This window comes from Micromesistius poutassou, assembly GCF_964030765.1.
Source record: "Micromesistius poutassou genome assembly, chromosome: 9".
Lineage (NCBI taxonomy): Eukaryota > Metazoa > Chordata > Actinopteri > Gadiformes > Gadidae > Micromesistius > Micromesistius poutassou.
The window spans coordinates 11,385,777-11,403,148 of record NC_140279.1 but is presented as its reverse complement, the minus strand read 5'-3'; the positions used below and the strand labels follow the sequence as shown (position 1 = coordinate 11,403,148).

Genomic DNA, 17,372 nt, shown 5'->3' with positions numbered 1-17,372 from the left:
AAACCATGGATATCTTTCTACACTACCAAATACATTTAGTTTCCAAATGCTTTAAAAAGATGGAATATCCTTGCAAACAGCCTACTCGCTCTATGGATAAATACAATGGTCATAGAAACTACTATATAGGTATACTTCACCTGTAGTGACTATCTAATGGAGTCTATATTTACATGAGCGGACCCTGAAGGAAGGCATAAAGTGACACAAACAATATGGCTTCCATACACATGCAGGCTGCATAGCGCCGCAGCCTGCAGTCACCGCAGCCCCCCCCCCCCCACGGTGAAGTAAAGTGCATCGTCCCGACGCGACGCGACACCGGCTACCACGCACGGTGCTTCAAAACAACAACAACAACAACAACAACAACAGCAGCAACACACGTTTCTCTTCGACTATTTAATAACTCTGTTCCCATCACTGTGTGCGGCCAAACGAAGAACATGCCAAATCACCGTAAACTAATACGCAAATACACGGGGACGTGACGATAGAACAGGCGATACAAGTCGCTATCCGTAACACACCCGTGAAAAACACGAGTCCTACTTTTTTTTATTTTATTACAAAAACCACGTGGAGCGACCAGCGACGTCCTCCCGTCCTCCCGTCCTCCCGAGCGGGGCTCAGAAGCGGTAGGACAGCGGCTCCATGAACCTGAAGGGCTTGGCCTCGTTCACGCTGCACATCAGGTCCTGCATGCGCCGCGCCCGCCGCTCCTCCACCACAAGACGGCGCGAGAGCTGGCGGGCCGCCTGCTGCTCCGCACGCTTCTCCGCCCGCTTCTGCTTCAGCCACCTGGAGAGGGAGAGGGGGGGGGGATGCGGGAGGGAGGGAGGCAGGCAGGCAGGCGCAGGGGGGAGGAGGTTAAACAGAGGCCGTGTCCGGGACCGCAATGCATCGTGGGATATAGTGAGGAGGCCCAATCTCAATTCTCCTTTTGTAGTCCTATACCCCTCTTTGAGCGGCTTCAACTTGCCCCTCGAAACAGAAAAAAGGAGGGGTGGGGCTAATGGGTGAATTGGGATTGGGCCAAGTGTACATCTAATTGTGCGCTACTTTGCGTATGTAAGTAGTGCACCACTTAGGGAACCAGATTTGTACACTGGCCGCTCCAGTTGTCCTCCAGATTTTGTACAGAACTAAGAATTGATGACCAAATAGTGCATGTTATAAGGCACAATGTCTGGGATTAATAAAGTATAACTTGTCTTATGTAAATAGACCTGCCTGGGATAACCAATTCAAGGTTTAAAAAAAGTAAGAAGCAAGACCCACTCTTTAAAGGCCTGCTCGCACTCCTCCCGGTTGTGTAGGATGTAGCCGCTCTCCTCCTCCATCTTCCTCATCTCCTCCATCTCCCGCTCTCTGACTAGCTGCTCCTGTTTCCTCCGCAGCCAGAACCTGAAGGCCTGCTCTCCATCACCCGTGTCTCTCTGCAGGACGTGGTCACGTAATGATTAATAAGTGAATAGGCTTTGAATATGTACAAGTAGGTGAGTCAATTATTATAATAACAGTATGTAAATAGTGAATAGCTCGGAAATAATGAATCTCTAAGTTTTCCTTTAGTTCACTGAAACATTAGCCCAGCTGTGTGGCCCTGATGGGTGTGGCTCTGATGGGTGTGGCTCTGATGGTTGGGGCTCTGAGGGTTGTGGCTCTGATGGGTGTGGCTCTGGTGTGTGGGGGTCTTTACTCTGCCGTTCTGTCTCTCCATCTCCTGCGCTCGATGGACCCTCCTCTCCGCCCGGACCTGCTCTCCCTTCCTCTTCAGCCACGCCCGGAAGGCCAGCTCGTTGTCCTGCCTCTTCTGCTCCTCTTCCTCCTGCTTCCTCTGCTGTGCCTGGGGGAGGGGGGGGGGAGGGGAGGAGGAGAGAAGAGGGGGGGAGAGGTGGAGAGAGGGGAGGTGGAGAGAGGGGAGGAGGAGAGAGAAGAGGGGGGAGAGGTGGCGAGAGAAGAGGGGGGGGAGGGGTGGAGAGAGGGGAGGTGGAGAGAGGGGAGGAGGAGAGAGAAGAGGGGGGAGAGGTGGCGAGAGAAGAGGGGGGGGAGGGGTGGAGAGAGGGGAGGAGGAGAGAGAAGGGGGGGAGAGGTGGCGAGAGAAGAGGGGAGAAGGTGAATAAGGTCAACAGTCGATACAATCGCTAGTATGCATCATTTCTTTAGGTTTGCACTTTGCTAAACGTATTCCAACACAACAACACCGCTCGCAACGACACATCTAAAGTAATCCAACCTTCTTTTTCACCACTAACCACAAATCCTGTCGTGTGTTCTACCTCTCTGGCCAGCCGGTCCCTCCTCTGCTGGATCTTCTGCAGCATCTCCTTCTGCTGGGGGGACGCGGTGTACATGGCTGCCTGGCTGGGGCTGCCCGCCGCCGACTGGACCCTGCGCCGGGCCCCCTGCTTCAGGCTGCCCCTCACGCTGTGGCTGGCCGAGCTGGGCCGGCTCCGGGGCTGGGAGGGAGGCCGGGGGGCCCTCAGGTGCTCCACGCTCTGGTGGGTGACGGCGCGAGAGGAGGAGGAGGGGGCGGAGAAGGAGGAGGAGGAGCGCGCCTTGTGTCGTTCCGGAGACGCCTGCGCTAGGCGCGGGGAGGAGCGGGGGGCGGTGTCCCTGGAGTGTTTGGCCAGCGGTGGGAGCAGGCCGCCGTGGCTCTCCACCTCCTTCAGACTCACCAGGTCAAACTTTCCGTCCTTCTCCACCAGGACCCTCCCCTCTTTACCCCCTTCTCCTCCGGAGTCCCCCCCCGCCAGGCCGTCTGCGACCGACCCCCCCGCCGCCGCCGCCACTGCCGCCCGGCCGCCGCCCTCCCCGGCTGCGCCCTCCTTCCTGGGGGAGATGTTGAGCTCCGACAGCCTCCCCGACACCTCCCCCTCCGCCTCCGCGTCCCCAGGAGGTGTCGGGGCCTCGACCGCGGGGGGCTGCTGGTACTCCAGCGGCGGGACCACCAGGTCCACCAGCTTGTCCTTGAAGTGCAGCCGGCGCCGCCGCGAGGCGTCCGGCGCCTCCTGGTCCCGCAACTCGCGGTTGGCCTGCTGGATCTTGTCCAGGATGTACTTCTTCTCCTCGTCCGTCTGCTCGTCTGCCGCCTCCGCCGCTGGGGGCGGGGCTAGGGAGGGGGACCCCCGCTGGGACGGGCTGTCGTAGCGGCCCGGGTCGTACTCCAGGGGGGCCATGGGGGAGGGCCATCGCTCCTCCTCCTCCTCCTGCTCCTCCTCCTGCTGCTTATTGTCCCCGGCTCCCTGCGCTCCGGCCGTCCTCCTCTTCTCCTTCGCCTTCTGGCTGTTCTTCTTCTCCTCTTTGGTGGAGGACTCCTTCTCCGACTCCTCCAGCTCCTTGTCGATCTCAGCCTCGATGTCGTCGTAGTCGGGACCCTGGACGATGATGTCACCGAAAAAACAATGAATGAGTGAACGGAAATACCATCATCGGCTACAAGGCAGCCTGTTTCAACACAGTCGCGCTATGTGTGTGTGTGTTTGTGTGTATGTGTGTGTGTGTGTGTGTGCATGTGTCTGTATCTGTGAGTTAGGGTTAGGTTGTGTGTGGGTGTGGGTGTGTGTGTCCGTGTAGCTATGGTCTGGGTTAGGGTGTGTGTGCGTGTGTGTGTGCATGTGCATGTGTGTGTGTGTGTGTTTGTGTTTGTGTGCGTGTATGTGTATGTGTGTGTGGGCCCCTTTGTAAGTGTGTGTGTGTGTGTGTGTGTGTGTGTGTGTGTGTGTGTGTGTGTGTGTGTGTGTGTGCGCGCGCGCCTATCAACTATGCATCCCTCAGTGGCATGTATACAATAGTCTGGGGTCCTTGGAGCAGAGTGAAAGTGTGTCCCTGTGTGTGAGGGGAGCAGGTTTCACTTGGCAGCCTGGTACCAGCCCCGTGTGGGTAACCCAACCCTACTCACTGTAACCCTCTGAAGGAGCACGTGTATCCTGTGGGTTCTGCTGTGCGGTAAGTACAATGGAGACCCACGCACACGACAGCCTATACCTTTCACGGTGATTACATGTGAGAGTGTTTGGGGGTTGGTGGCAATCGTCCAATTAATGATAAACACTAAACTAAACAGACAGACTTAAGGAAGCCATAGAAAACATAAAGCAACACATTCAGGCATTAAGCCATTATTTGGGAATGAGAGGTGTTATGAATTATTCAGAAGATGCCTTTATCCAAAGTGACTTACAGTGTGTGCAGATACAGTGCATGTGGTCAATGACCCGGTAGGGGTGAGGCGTCTTGCTAAGGGGGCCCACAGGTAGGTGTCAGACGTCGGGGATCGAACACAGCACCTGGAACACCTTCTAGCCCCTACCCCCAGAATCCTGCCCACACCTGCCCCTACCTGATCCTCGCTGCGACTCTCTTCGCTGATCAGCCAGTCCAGGTCCTTCTCAAAGTCATCCTCGTAGCCGTCCAGGGCTTTATTCAGCACTGCCTCACTCATGGTCCTGTGAAACCCCTGGAACCAAACACAAATGTCAAATCAAACAAAGCAGAGGAAGCAGAGGTGTTTTTTTTCCCAGAGACACAAAGCCAAAGAAAAGAATAGTCAGTTTCAGCTGCAGACTTGGCTTGATACCTGACCAGACACCTGATTAATTGCTCTGGTTATCCGGCCTCAGACATATCAGTTACAGGTCAGTCGGACAGACAGAGTTTACCATTTGTAAAACGCTGTATAATTAGCATTTTGTTATGAAGCTGTCTCTACAGCTCTCTGGTGGCACTTGAAAATATTGTTGTGGATGTATGGTTTCCCAATACAGACGATACAGACTGTTGATTAAAGGGATGAGGTTATATTCATTACTCTAAGACAATAGACACACTATACCTTCAGGTTGAGAGCATTACAAAGTATTTCTATACAGGACAACATAAAAAAAGATTTTAGTGGATAGAAAAATAAAATGGAAAACATTTTAATTCCTCACACAAAACAAAAACCCAAAACTGTCATTAAGGTTATAACAATTGATTCAAACTCGGTCCATCCCCCTGAACTCAAACTGTCCATCACGATGGACGTGGCCCCCTCTCCTCCACCTCCATCAGTCCATCCTTACAGGTGTTGAACTTGTTCTCCAGTCTAATGTTCTCTGATCGCTCAAAAGCATAACACTACAATGATGGCAGGAAACTCGCTGACACAAGCATAACACACAACCAAGCAACCAGTCTGCAACACAGGCAGGCCTACACAGCTGATCTCACCATCTGAACAACCTCCCTCCCATCAAAGCCAAAGAAGGGAAGCCACCATACATCAGCAGGGCCTATAGGTTACCATGCATATAATGGACAGAATAATACATACATGCATGTAATACAACTCCATGCCCGTGTTTTAAAGTAGTTCCCAGCAGCTTAACGAAGCGATAAACTCACCAGCACCTGTTGCTGTGGGTCCTAATGTCGAGAGGCGAGGAGGGAAACCAGTTTGTGTTTAAAGTTATTGGGGTTAATGATCCATTTCCCGCAGCCTGCAGCCCCACTGACTGTGTCTGCAGCGACAGCAGGGCGCATAATCTGCTCTCGGTTCCGCTGTTCGTCTCTTAAGGCTTTAATAGTCGTTGCCATGGAGACCTACAACACGCGTTACAGTATCGCGCACGCGCAAAAGGACTGGTGCTGGCGCTGCCGCGTGCGTGCGTGCGTGCGTGCGTGCGTGCGTGCGTGTTAGAAACCTAAACATAAAGGGAGAGCAACTGATCTGTTAACTTGTTATGTAGATACATTGTTTAAATAAGGTCAGCGATATGTTAACATTTGTTAACACGTGTTTATATGTGTTCACACATGTTTTTTGAGGTGCCACCATTAATCAAAAGGCGCATTGCTAGCTGGCCCTTCTGGGCTGCCGTCTTATCGGGTGCTGAAGAACTACATTACCCATAACCTCCCATTTCGGTGCCAAAGTGCAAGACCCATAGCACACGCCCCCAAGACAGATAGCACGTTACGCCAGCTTGTGATAATGTTTGCGGACCGACCCAAAGTGTAACAACTACTGTACACACCTAGGATACCTGCCAATGGCCGCCCTCCTACTCCATTCGGTCAGCAGATCGGCTCAGATCACCACAAAGCACTGCTTCATCTCACACAAGGTGAGCAGACTAGCCCGACTACAAGACGCGCACGTCGCGTCGTTTCATAACTCCGCGGCCAACCGGTGGAGCTCGCTTCCTGGAGCGAGATGGCTGTGCAGGGGTACGGGGGTACGGTTCATGTGCCAGGGGACCGCAGGCAGACCCCTCGCCGGGCGGTCGAGGAGGGGAGCGGCGCTGGTCCTGGCCGGGGCTGCAGCCGCCGCTGTGGTGGGAGCATTCGTGGCCAACGCTGGTCACTTCCAGCGCGCTGAGATGGCCTCCATGGTCATCCGAGTCGCCGAGCAAGACGATGACATCTTGGAGAAGTGCAAGGGATTCATGTCCCTGCCGGTGACCGACGTGCAAGTGCTGCAGGAGAAGAAGGGAGAGATGTGCACCAGGATGGAGCTGCTGATCATGGAGACGCAGGCCGAGTTCTGCCGAGAGCTGGAGAAGGTGGACGGGGGCAAGTTCAAGACAGACCGATGGCAGAGGACGGAAGGCAAGTCGAGGACCTTGGATATCCCCTGGCTCACTTTGCATTTGACACCTTTAATGTGAGATGGATTATGAAGCGTAATGTTATTGTTATGTATGTGTGTGTGCTAGGCGGCGGGGGGATCAGCTGTGTGATCCAGGACAGCAACGTGTTTGAGAAGGCCGGTGTGAGCGTGTCCGTGGTGCACGGACATCTCACCGACGAAGCTGCCAAGCAGATGAAGAGCAGAGGGAAGGTCCTCAAGGGGAAAGACGGTAAGTTGTGGTTCCGAGGTGGTGGGAAAGTATCGCTGAGGGCAGTTCTGGGTGGGATACATGCCTTGCATTGAGCTGTATATTGGATAAATCAATTGCTTAGTAGTTTTATTTATCGTTTGTATTTATCGGATTGCTTACATCTATGGTCTGGGCACTGTGTGTGATCCCTTCATTAATGTTATTAATTAGGGTGTGTGTTGCTAGTCTTAGTGGTTACTGCCAAACGATGTAAAATTGTCGTCCAACCATATAATAAGATAGGTAAAAATGACATTTGTATACTCTTGGCAGGTTAGTATTTTCCAGAGCATTATCATGTAATTTTGTCATTGGGTCTTCTCGCCTGAATATTCCCTCTCCCCAGGTAAACTGCCGTTCTGCGCCATGGGCATCAGCTCTGTCATCCACCCCAAGAACCCCCACGTCCCCACCGTGCACTTCAACTACCGCTACTTTGAGATCGAGGAGGACGACGGTGAGGGGGGGAGCTGGGAGGCTAAAACGACGGGGCCGGTGTCTGGAAGACATGACACCATTGTGTGTGAAGTTGAATGATGGCCTTTGTCTTTTACTTCTTCTTCACTTCCTCTTCTGTGTGTGTGTGTGTGTGTGTGTGTGTGTGTGTGTGTGTGTGTGTGTGTGTGTGTGTGTGTGTGTGTGTGTGTGTCCGTCCCTCCCTCCCTCCCACCAGGTTCCACGCAGTGGTGGTTCGGCGGAGGCACGGACCTGACCCCCACCTATCTGAACGAAGAGGATGGCTTCCTGTTCCACAACACCCTGAAGGAGGCCTGTGACAAACACCACCCTCAGTACTACCCCGACTTCAAGAAATGGTGCGCCTCCCTGTCGGTCGATTGCGCGCTCGACTCTGTACAGGTTTACCGTTGACTTGTGTTATGCGTTTCCCCGTGGGCGTGTCTGCAGCACACACGCAAACGCACACACCCCACACACACACAAATGCTGCACCACGCTGGGTGTGGCCCTGGTGTTAGAATGTGATAAGCGTGGGCCGGTAGACGGTTTGATCGGAGCCAGCCAATCACTGATCCGGTGACGAAATGAACAGAGGAGCATTTCCTTCTACCATCAGCAGGGCATTTTTAACTATAGCATGATGTCAGCTTCACCTCCAGACGTTTAAGGCAGATTTGACCCTGATGGATACAATACCAACGTTATACACCTCCCTAACCCATGATGGGCTCCTATGGCAAACTACCAATGCTGAGTGCAAAACTAGTATCTAAAGCGTGGTACATTTATGAGATTAGAATAGTGCTAACTTCAGGTCAGGCACGCACGTGCAATGTTGTATCAAACCCGATGACAACATGACAATTTAAATGAGGTTAAACAAATGAGAGCATTACTTTCTTGTCTGAACTTTAAATGTGTAAAGTGTAGTCAAAGTCAAGTCAAAGTGTTTATTTGTCAAATATACAGTACAACAAAGGGGTCGTTCTGGGTAATGAAATTCTTAGGACAAGGCAAGCGACAACAACAACGTAGTCCATTAAGCTACGCAAAGTCATAAATAGGGCATAGCAAAGTAGCCTTGTATACGTGTAGTGGTCATGCTACATTAAAAACACCTTTCATCCTAAATGTTCAGCATATTCCCCCCCCCCCAGGTGCGACCGGTACTTCTACGTCCGCCACCGGGGGGAGACGCGAGGCATCGGGGGCATCTTCTTCGACGACCTGGACTCCCCCAGCCAGGAGGAGGCGTTCAGCTTCATCAGGAGCTGCACTTCCACAGTGGTGCCGTGCTACCTCCCGCTGGTGTACAGACACAGGAACGACGCCTTCACCGAGGAGGAGAAGAGGTGGCAGCAGCTCCGCAGAGGAAGGTGAGGAGCGTGTCCTGTGTTCTCCAGAGTACCAACACAACACCGGGGAAGTGGTTTCCCGACACACGTGGGTCTGCTGTGTGTGGTGGTGGGGCGGTGGAAGTGTCATGTCTGATTGCATCCTCCTGTTTGTTGTTTTTTGGCATTGACAGACAGAGAGAGAGAGAGTGATTCATTTCTGTCGACCGCACTTGCACTCGCCAGTAAAAGATTCGGTCACTGCACAAGTTTGTGCAGTGTTTACGAGGAGAAAGAGTAAAGGATCAAACGGATACCTTGTAGTGGAACTGAATTATTTTGGCTACGTTTACTCCCTCGTGGCTAATTAGGAATGCCTAGCCGCTACACCGACTTGCAACATCGAACAGGTTTTCTGTAATGAAGTGTGTCTAAGTGCATCCTGCTTGTAGACCCCACATTGACTCTTGCTTGGCTATCGATGCAGTGAAGGCCTGACCCCTTGACCTCAGGCCGCGCGTTTCTCCCCTCCAGGTACGTCGAGTTCAACCTGGTGTACGACAGGGGGGTGAAGTTCGGCCTGGCCACCCCGGGCTCCAGGATCGAGAGCATCCTCATGTCTCTACCCCTGACCGCCAAGTAAGTGTGTTTACCCAGTGGCTTGGTTTAGCATCAGCTAATGAAACACCCTTGTTACGCCAGGATGAGAACTAACCTGTGGTTTGGTTGCGCATCAGCTAACTAAATCCCTGTTACCTGAGCTTGACCACTAACCTGGGCTTTGGATGACTAACCAGGGGATGTGGGACTCGGCTAACTAAACCCTTGTTACCTGAGGATGAGTACCAACTAACCTGTGGTTCCCAGGTGGGACTAAACCCTTGTTACCTGAGGATGAGTACCAACTAACCTGTGGTTCCCAGGTGGGACTAAACCCTTGTTACCTGAGGATGAGTACCAACTAACCTGTGGTTCCCAGGTGGGACTAAACCCTTGTTACCTGAGGATGAGTACCAACTAACCTGTGGTTCCCAGGTGGGAGTACACCCACGAGCCGGAGGAGGGCTCCAGGGAGGCGGAGATGCTGGAGGTTCTGCGGACCCCCCGGGAGTGGCTGTGACCGTTGCCGTGGCAACAACATCCAGGGATACGACCTTTTTGTATTTTTCAACGTTGTCACTTGTCGTTCACATCACAATTGCTTGCGCTTCTGCGGAAAACAATGCTCAGCAAACACACAGATTGTTTGCACCGCTGCGCATTTCACTTTTCTCATCGTTCTGCCAAGAGTCCTGCATATCGCTTACATTCTGCCGTCTCATCATGGGGCTGCTTCTGTTGATTCCTGAGGTACCCTTTGGTAAGATTAAACCAACTCTGAGCAGTACCGTTTTGCCTGATCATCAGCCATTGCCTGCGTTTACAAGCTGTGTTCTTGAACTGGACTTTTAAGGTGTTTCACTGAATTCTGAAGCTATCTTTGTAAGCTGATCTTGACCGCGTTAATACATAGTTCTAGACACATCAATTAATCTCGAAGTGGGGGATTTAGTTTCAGCTGAGCTCTTTTGTGTTAGTTGAAAAGGACTCTAAAATCATGTGCATTAGGGATAGTAAGTTAGTAAAACTATCTTTGTTATTGAACCTGTTGTAATATGAATGTGATTATATTGTGGTACGATTTCACAGAAAATAAACAGTGTATACTGCCTCTGGCTGAGTCTCGTTTTATGGTCTTGTTGCAGGCATGCAAACTGCTTTGGGGTGAGAATGATGCGTGAGCCAAGGAAAACACAGACCCACTAGGGGGTTCCAGGGTTATACTCCGGGGAGTTAAAAAAAAAATTATATCTAAAAAAATATATATTCAAAAAATTATATATAAAAAATATATATTCAAAAAATTATATTAAAAAAATAAATAAATTTAAAAAAATTGACCTGCGCACGAATGTTTTTTTTTTGACCTGCCCGCATCTTTTTTTTTTGGACCGCGTGCATCTTTTTTTTTGGATCTGCACGGGCATCTTTTTGCGCGCATCTTTTTTTTTGGATCTGCGAGCATCTTTTTTTTTCGCATGCGCGCATCTTTTTTTTTCGCTTGCGCGCAGGTCCAAAAAAAAGATGCTCGCAGATCCAAAAAAAAAAGATATACTTTTTTTTCAGAAACCACAGTTAATCCTGTTTTTCTGTGCCGTGCTGTGGTGTCGACAGCACAGAGCTCCGGTACCGTTACAGGACAGCGGTGGTTTCTTTCAGCTTGTATTGTATTCCAATTTTAGCGAAAAACACACATAATATTAGCTTGAAAGAAAAAACTGTTTAAGGATGATTATCTTTGCGTGAATTTTGGGATGACTCGTCTACCAATGACTTCAAGTTGGTTGTGTTTTAACCGGTGGTTGTTGCGCCAAACTGTTCACAAAGGGACACTTGCTTGTGACGCAGCAAGCGCCTGCTAGTTGACCTGCCGGGCGGGACAATCAGTAGGTCTACTTCCTAGAGCTTAGTTCTGATTGGATCGCTTCCCAAATCGTCCCGCTTACATTTCGTTTTTTTTTTAAATTTAGTTATCGTCTCGTTTTCGTCAGACTGTAGACCCCCCCCCCCCACCCCCAATGTTTTCTCAATGGATCTCCACGAATAACACAAGTGGCCAATTTTGTTTAAAAAACGGCGAATTTCGCCGAAAGGTGACTAGTTTGCATGCCTGTTGTTGAGACACTACTTTGAAATACAAAGGAAGGATAAAGTAGGGATTTAATGCAGAAAAATCACCAAAACCACATTTTAATTTTTATTACAAAATCAAGCCTTTGAATATAGCCTAAGGATTTTACATGTCCTACTGCATGTATTATTAAAAAGGATTATGCAATTCTGTTAGATGAGGAACTATATTCATATACTTTAAATGTTCAACCAATATGGCTACAACCCTTTCCAAGGTCATGGCCGCAAAAACCCAAACAAACAACAGTGCCAAGGTTCATACTCAACTCAGTGCTTTGAGAGTATCAAGTGTATAGAATATGTATGACATTTATCAATGTTAATAAATATCTAGCAGATACATTTGGCTTCTAGGCTGTCCATAGGAGTATTGCATATTTGCCTTGAATTGACTTGTGTCTGAGTTAGGCTGATGTTTATTGCTGTGTAGATCAAAACACCAAACCAGGTCCTGTCCTAGTATCCATTAGATAGCTTAGTTTGTCCACCACGTGGCTTCACCACTTAAAACAGCTACATTAGTATCAATGCATTCACTGCACTTACTGCAATATGTATGACAGACATAAAAGTACATTCACACATACAGTATATATACACAATTCCATATACACATTACACATGCTAAACCTGGCTCTGTCCATTTAATACTGCATGGTTCTCTCTGAAGACAGGAGCGTTCTACTCCTCACGCATGGTTCACCCTTCAGTCCCTTATTCTTTTGCAAGCCGTTGCACATTCAGACATGGTCTCTAGCCCCATGTAACCAGAACTGGACCTTGGCCCTGGGGGGGGGGTCACAGCCGGGAAGGTGCTGGTGGAGATTGGGGGGGGGGGGGTTTCCGTGGTGGGAGTAAAATGTCTGTTTTCTGTGAGGCAGGCGAGAAGGCCAGGGTTGACTTTCCACGTGCAAACAATGCCTCCCCTTCCTCCCCGTGTCCATGCTCAGAGCCAGATCCATGCCAAGCAAGACAAACCGAGACACACACACCATCGGGGCCACACGTACACAACCATTACACAATCAGCTTCTAGCAATTCTTATAAACCACACGCATAGTTTGGACTTTCTGTACATTCCAATGACTTTTATTCTTGTTCCGCTTTATACACGCGCGCACACACTCCACGCAGCCTGACACCCTCGGTCCAATAGGAGTCCACCTCGCCCACGGACCAGGGAAACTGCAGGAAGGAAGGGCACATGAGGGCGCGTTTTGGTATTGTGATAGTGGCCTTGTCTCTCTGCGTCCTCGGTGAGTTATTAGTGCAAGTTTTAACAGCGCTGGTTTCAGACTACAGTTCTTTAACCGTTGGGCTAAAAAGGTCTGTGTGTTAGGTGTGACGGCGGGGAGGCCGGCGGCACTGCGACGCGTCCAGCCGAAGTCCTCCCCCGGGGTCTTAGTGTGTGTTAGGGCGTCTGGGGGTGTGAGGGGGAGAGAGCCACGAGGGGCCGACTAGCCGCTGCTGATGTCCACACTCGTCGCCTTGACGATGTCCTCGTACTGCGGCGGCGGTTCCGTCTCCACTGTGACGTCCGCTTGGCCCACGGCCTCGTCGTAAGACGGGGGCGGGTCGCCCGCACTCGCTCTGCCAGACGCGTTCGCTGAGCTCTGATAGGCCGGGCTGCTGTGCGCACTGAGCTCCGATTGGTCGCCGTTGTGGTACTCCCGCCCCCACTGATCCATGGAGACCACGGACAGGCCGGCATCGTAGTGGGAGGGGCCGAGGCCGGGGCTGCGCTCCGACCGCTTGCGGGAGTGGCAGTGCCACACGGTGATGGCTACCGCGGCAACCAGCAGCACCACCAATAGCAGCGGCAGGATCAGGTAGAGGGAGTGGACTCCGCCCATCACGGTCTCCATGCCACCGGCTGGCGTGCTCTCCCGAACATACTCCGCCCAGAAACGCCTCTGCAGCCAATCGAAAGACAAAGACTTGTTTATGGCAACAACATGAAGGGCATCCTGACAGCTTGATTTTTTTTTGACATTTGATTCAACGGGCATTCGACAATTAGGATAAATAAAAAAAAATAAAAAAGGATACTAGTGTCTTACATGTATACAAATAAATTAGTAAATGTATATAAAAATAGGGCTAGGGTTGGATGAACAAATCTAGAGTCAAGTCGAGGTCAATGTAACAAGTAAGCTGTCTTGTCAATGTAAACGTATACGTGTGCACATTTATATTCTCTCCTTCAACATTTTTGTCAGGATTTTCCCTGTAGGTATAGGAGGAGGAAAGAGAGCTAAACAAGGAGCATTATCTGGATCCCTAATGCACAGTGGCACAGCTACTTCCTCCTCTGTTCCTCCTCTTCCTGCTGATACTCATCAGCCGCTAAAACATTGCAACATTCCTCACTCTCTGACGTAGCACCCAGCTGCCTGTGTGCGTGCAGACCGACACACACACACACACCCATTCATTTCCATGGTATTTCTGTTGTGGGGGGACTTAATTTACTGATATTATGGATAAGCTGTCAGGAACCAAGAAGAACTCTCCCCATTGAATGAATAAAAAGGAAAGTATTCATGATACTTAATAGAACAAATACTTCCAATTCAAAAGAAAGTATTCATGACACTGAACAAGGACAAATACTTTGAAAAAAGTATTCACGATACTTAGGGATAGGGACATTTCAAAAACTTAAAATTCAAAAGCAAGTACTGATGATATTTCTCCCAGAAGCATAACAACAATAACAACATGCCCAGCCCCGTGGAGCCCAGCCCCCTGGCTCCTCAGCCCCCTGGAGCCCAGCCCCCTGGCTCCTCAGCCCCCTGGAGCCCAGCCCCCTGGCTCCCCAGCCCCCTGGAGCTCACCGTCTTCTCGTTGTCCTCGAAGGCCTCCCTTGCCTCCTCAAAGGTGCAGATCTCCTCGCGGCACTCCCTCTGGATGTTGCCCTGCTTCAGCTCCTCCAGCAGGAAGTTCGCCCTGCGCAGCCGCCGCAGCACTGAGTGGGCCACGTCCGCAGGCAGGAACACTGGGGGGGTGACAGGATGAATCAGAAAGGGAGAGGGTGAATCAGAGAGGGAGAGGGTGAATCAGTGAGGGAGAGGGTGAATCAGTGAGGGAGAGGGTGAATCAGAGAGGGAGAGGGTGAATCAGAGAGGGAGAGGGTGAATCAGTGAGGGAGAGGGTGAATCAGAGAGGGAGAGGGTGAATCAGTGAGGGAGAGGGTGAATCAGAGAGGGAGAGGGTGAATCAGAGAGGGAGAGGGTGAATCAGAGAGGGAGAGGGTGAATCAGCCGCCGCAGGACCGAGTAAGCGACGTCCACTTGGGGGGGACACGGACGGAGGGATGAGAGGGTGAATCAGTTTGTTTAGCGCAAGCGGTTGTTCGGTGTGTTGGGCTCCGTCCGCAAGCAGGGACACTGGGTGGGGTGGTGGGGCGGGGGGCACGGTGGGGCGAGGGGACGGAGGGGTGAATCAGTGAATGTTTGTTTGGCGCTAGCTGCCGGTGGGTGCGTCGGTTGGTTGGCAGGCAGCGCCGGGGGTTAATCAACCATGGGTGGGGTGGGCGGAGGGGGGCAGGGAGTGTGTTGGAGGGAAAGCCCTGGGGGGAATGCATAGTCAAGCGGAGGTTTAACCGCCACCAAAACAGGAAGAGCCGGGGAGATTTGGGTCTGAAACAAAGGCCGGTTGAGAGGAGCAGAGTGTCGCCTACCATCGCTGCATTTCTAACTCTAAAACAAAAGCTCTTTTGATTTGATGTTGGCACCAAAGGCTCACAGGGGAGAGAGAGAGAGAGCCAACAGGAGGAATGGTTGTCTAGCTACAGCACACTGGATGAGCATGAGATATGTTTAGCCTCAGGGGGTTCAATTGAACGAACACACACCAGGAAGAAGCACGAGCTCACACAGTTCAGTTCGATATGTAAAGCAGTTCAGCAGCCCTGCAGTATTTAACATAGAAGGGGAGCGATATCCTAGGAGGTGATTGGCCGTTTGATAAAGAAACTCTCTGGTGTGTGTATTCCCTGAAGCGAAGGTAGACCACTCACCGCTCCCCATGATCCTGCAGATCTGTCTTTTTGTCGGTCTGTAAAATAAAATACAAATCAATCAATCGACACAGGCTGCAACCAGAGCCCGGATGAACTGTGTTGTGGTTGTCGCTGAGGACATCTCTCACTTGTACAGCGGTAGCAACTAGTGTTGGACGTGTGGCCCTTTCTTATGGAAAGCATTACGACCAAAAACAGCCGTGTTGATATCCGTGAGACATCCGCGACCGACTCGTAAAGACTGACCCATGATGGCTGCTGAGGACGGCCGGCCGGAGTGACCGGAATGTGGCCGCACTGACCGAAAATAGACCACAGGAACAAACGCCTCACACAAAAAGCACCACCGCCCCGGACACACACCGCTACTCTGATCCACCGGAGACGGACACACACACACACACACACACACACACACACGTCGGCAGATACAACCACTGAGATGGATGTTGTTAGGCCCATGACGACCCGGTGGGCTGTGAGGTACGGGCCGTCTAACGGGACCGGGTGAACCGTAGGACTAGAGCGACGGGGACCCGGAGCGCGTCTAACGGGCTGATAACGGGAGCACGCGTCTCCATCATTAGCGTCACGTCAGCACGCCTCAATTAAAGCCCCGGTCGAATATCGCTGTTATCGATAAGATTTTATAATCTTGGACAAAGCTGGATATGCAGAAATGTACTTTACCTTGCGTTTCCGTTCCCCCAGATCGCCTAAACAATCTCGTGTCTCCTCTCCGCTCTCCGCTCCGTCCTTTGCTGCGCATGCGCACGGTGGAGTTGTTGTTGGCCTGTCTCATGTTAAAGGGCCACAGGGGTCCATTTAGTCACCAATACACAGAGGGCCTGCTATTATTATAACCAGAATCACCGAAAAGTAACAAAACTTTTATTTTGTATTGCTTTGCATTAGCGGGTTTACTTTATCTGCGTAGTACAATGGATCGAAGGGTCGAATGGTACTTTTTAGCTGTGTCCGAATAGATAGTTTTATGAAGTTGATCTCTAAAAGGCTATACAGTATATCAAATGCATGTCACTCATGCAAATCTCGGCTTTTACATTTTTAATTATATAATAATTTTCTCCCTTCCATTCAAACTCATTATAATCGCATTGTAATCGCAATGGATTATCCCAGGATTATGGATTAATATTTATGCCTACATATAGTTTCTCTCTTTACCTATCATTCTACCCACTCTGATTCTCTATAATATTTAACATCAATTTCGACACATCTAGTTTTAACCTCACAAAACAATGAATTTCATATAATTAATTATATTCTTCGTAATAAAAATACATTGTTCTTCTTATTATGATGATTATATAACATGACTGACAGCTGATTCCATCTCTATAGCGGCATTGCCAGACGGACATTGCCAGAAACATACACTCTGGCCTTCTCTGTGTTATACTGGCCTCTGTTGTAGTCGACGTGCTATTGCCAGAAAGCCCGTGTGATTGCTGCCTGTGTAAAGAGCTGGGGTGAGCAATCTGCTGTTATTCATAGGACAAAAAGCTTTTTAATAGGCGGAAAGAAGGTATTCTATTGTTATTTGGCTACAGCAATCGGTCAACTATAACCTCACTAATACCTGATATGAGACAGATAGTCAGCAAAGTTGTAAAGTAGGCTCCATTGTTTTGCTTTGACAGCAAGGGCCATCCCTGTCTTTTTATTTGTGTGTGTGTGTGTGTGTGTGTGTGTGTGTGTGTGTGTGTGTGTGTGTGTGTGTGTGTGTGTGTGTGTGTGTGTGTGTGTGTGTGTGTGTGTGTATGTGTGTGAGGTCTGATGATACAATCTGTAATCAGTAGGGCTGATATTAAAGACTTTGCCACCAGGCACATTTGACTCTCCTGTTTATTATACATTTATGCACATACATGCGCATGCGCACACACACACACACACACACACACACACACACACACACACACACA

General features: G+C 50.4%; 3 protein-coding genes across 3 annotated transcripts; 1 reads left to right on the top strand and 2 right to left on the bottom strand.

Annotated features, from left to right (window-relative positions):
• Nucleotides 1-629: 629 nt before the first annotated feature.
• On the bottom strand, nt 630-5,495 carry ccdc181 (coiled-coil domain containing 181; the record flags this gene model as incomplete). The annotated part of the gene is made up of 6 exons (XM_084473586.1): nt 5,392-5,495; nt 4,346-4,462; nt 2,283-3,380; nt 1,703-1,849; nt 1,282-1,439; nt 630-801 (listed from the first exon to the last, which is right to left on the bottom strand). Exons 2-6 carry the CDS (start codon nt 4,445-4,447, stop codon nt 630-632), a joined length of 1,677 nt encoding a protein of 558 aa, XP_084329712.1. The 5' UTR covers nt 4,448-4,462; nt 5,392-5,495.
• Nucleotides 5,496-5,939: 444 nt separating this feature from the next.
• cpox (coproporphyrinogen oxidase) lies at nt 5,940-10,373 on the top strand. The gene is made up of 7 exons (XM_084472711.1): nt 5,940-6,597; nt 6,705-6,848; nt 7,216-7,326; nt 7,543-7,684; nt 8,486-8,704; nt 9,197-9,301; nt 9,698-10,373. Exons 1-7 carry the CDS (start codon nt 6,039-6,041, stop codon nt 9,780-9,782), a joined length of 1,365 nt encoding a protein of 454 aa, XP_084328837.1. The 5' UTR covers nt 5,940-6,038; the 3' UTR covers nt 9,783-10,373.
• Nucleotides 10,374-11,446: 1,073 nt separating this feature from the next.
• Nucleotides 11,447-16,213, bottom strand: prrg1 (proline rich Gla (G-carboxyglutamic acid) 1). The gene is made up of 4 exons (XM_084472574.1): nt 16,111-16,213; nt 15,418-15,455; nt 14,234-14,394; nt 11,447-13,309 (listed from the first exon to the last, which is right to left on the bottom strand). Exons 2-4 carry the CDS (start codon nt 15,425-15,427, stop codon nt 12,854-12,856), a joined length of 627 nt encoding a protein of 208 aa, XP_084328700.1. The 5' UTR covers nt 15,428-15,455; nt 16,111-16,213; the 3' UTR covers nt 11,447-12,853.
• Between the last annotated feature and the right edge of the window lie 1,159 nt (nt 16,214-17,372).

Coding starts and splice junctions, on each gene's coding strand:
- prrg1 (XM_084472574.1), bottom strand. Junction 13,310..14,233: donor TCGAGGACAACGAGAAGACG/GTGAGCTCCAGG, acceptor GATTGGCTGCAG/AGGCGTTTCTGGGCGGAGTA.
- cpox (XM_084472711.1), top strand. CDS start 6,039: ATGGCCGCCCTCCTACTCCATTCGGTCAGCAGATCGGCTCAGATCACC. Junction 6,849..7,215: donor GGTCCTCAAGGGGAAAGACG/GTAAGTTGTGGT, acceptor CCCTCTCCCCAG/GTAAACTGCCGTTCTGCGCC. Junction 7,685..8,485: donor TACCCCGACTTCAAGAAATG/GTGCGCCTCCCT, acceptor CCCCCCCCCCAG/GTGCGACCGGTACTTCTACG.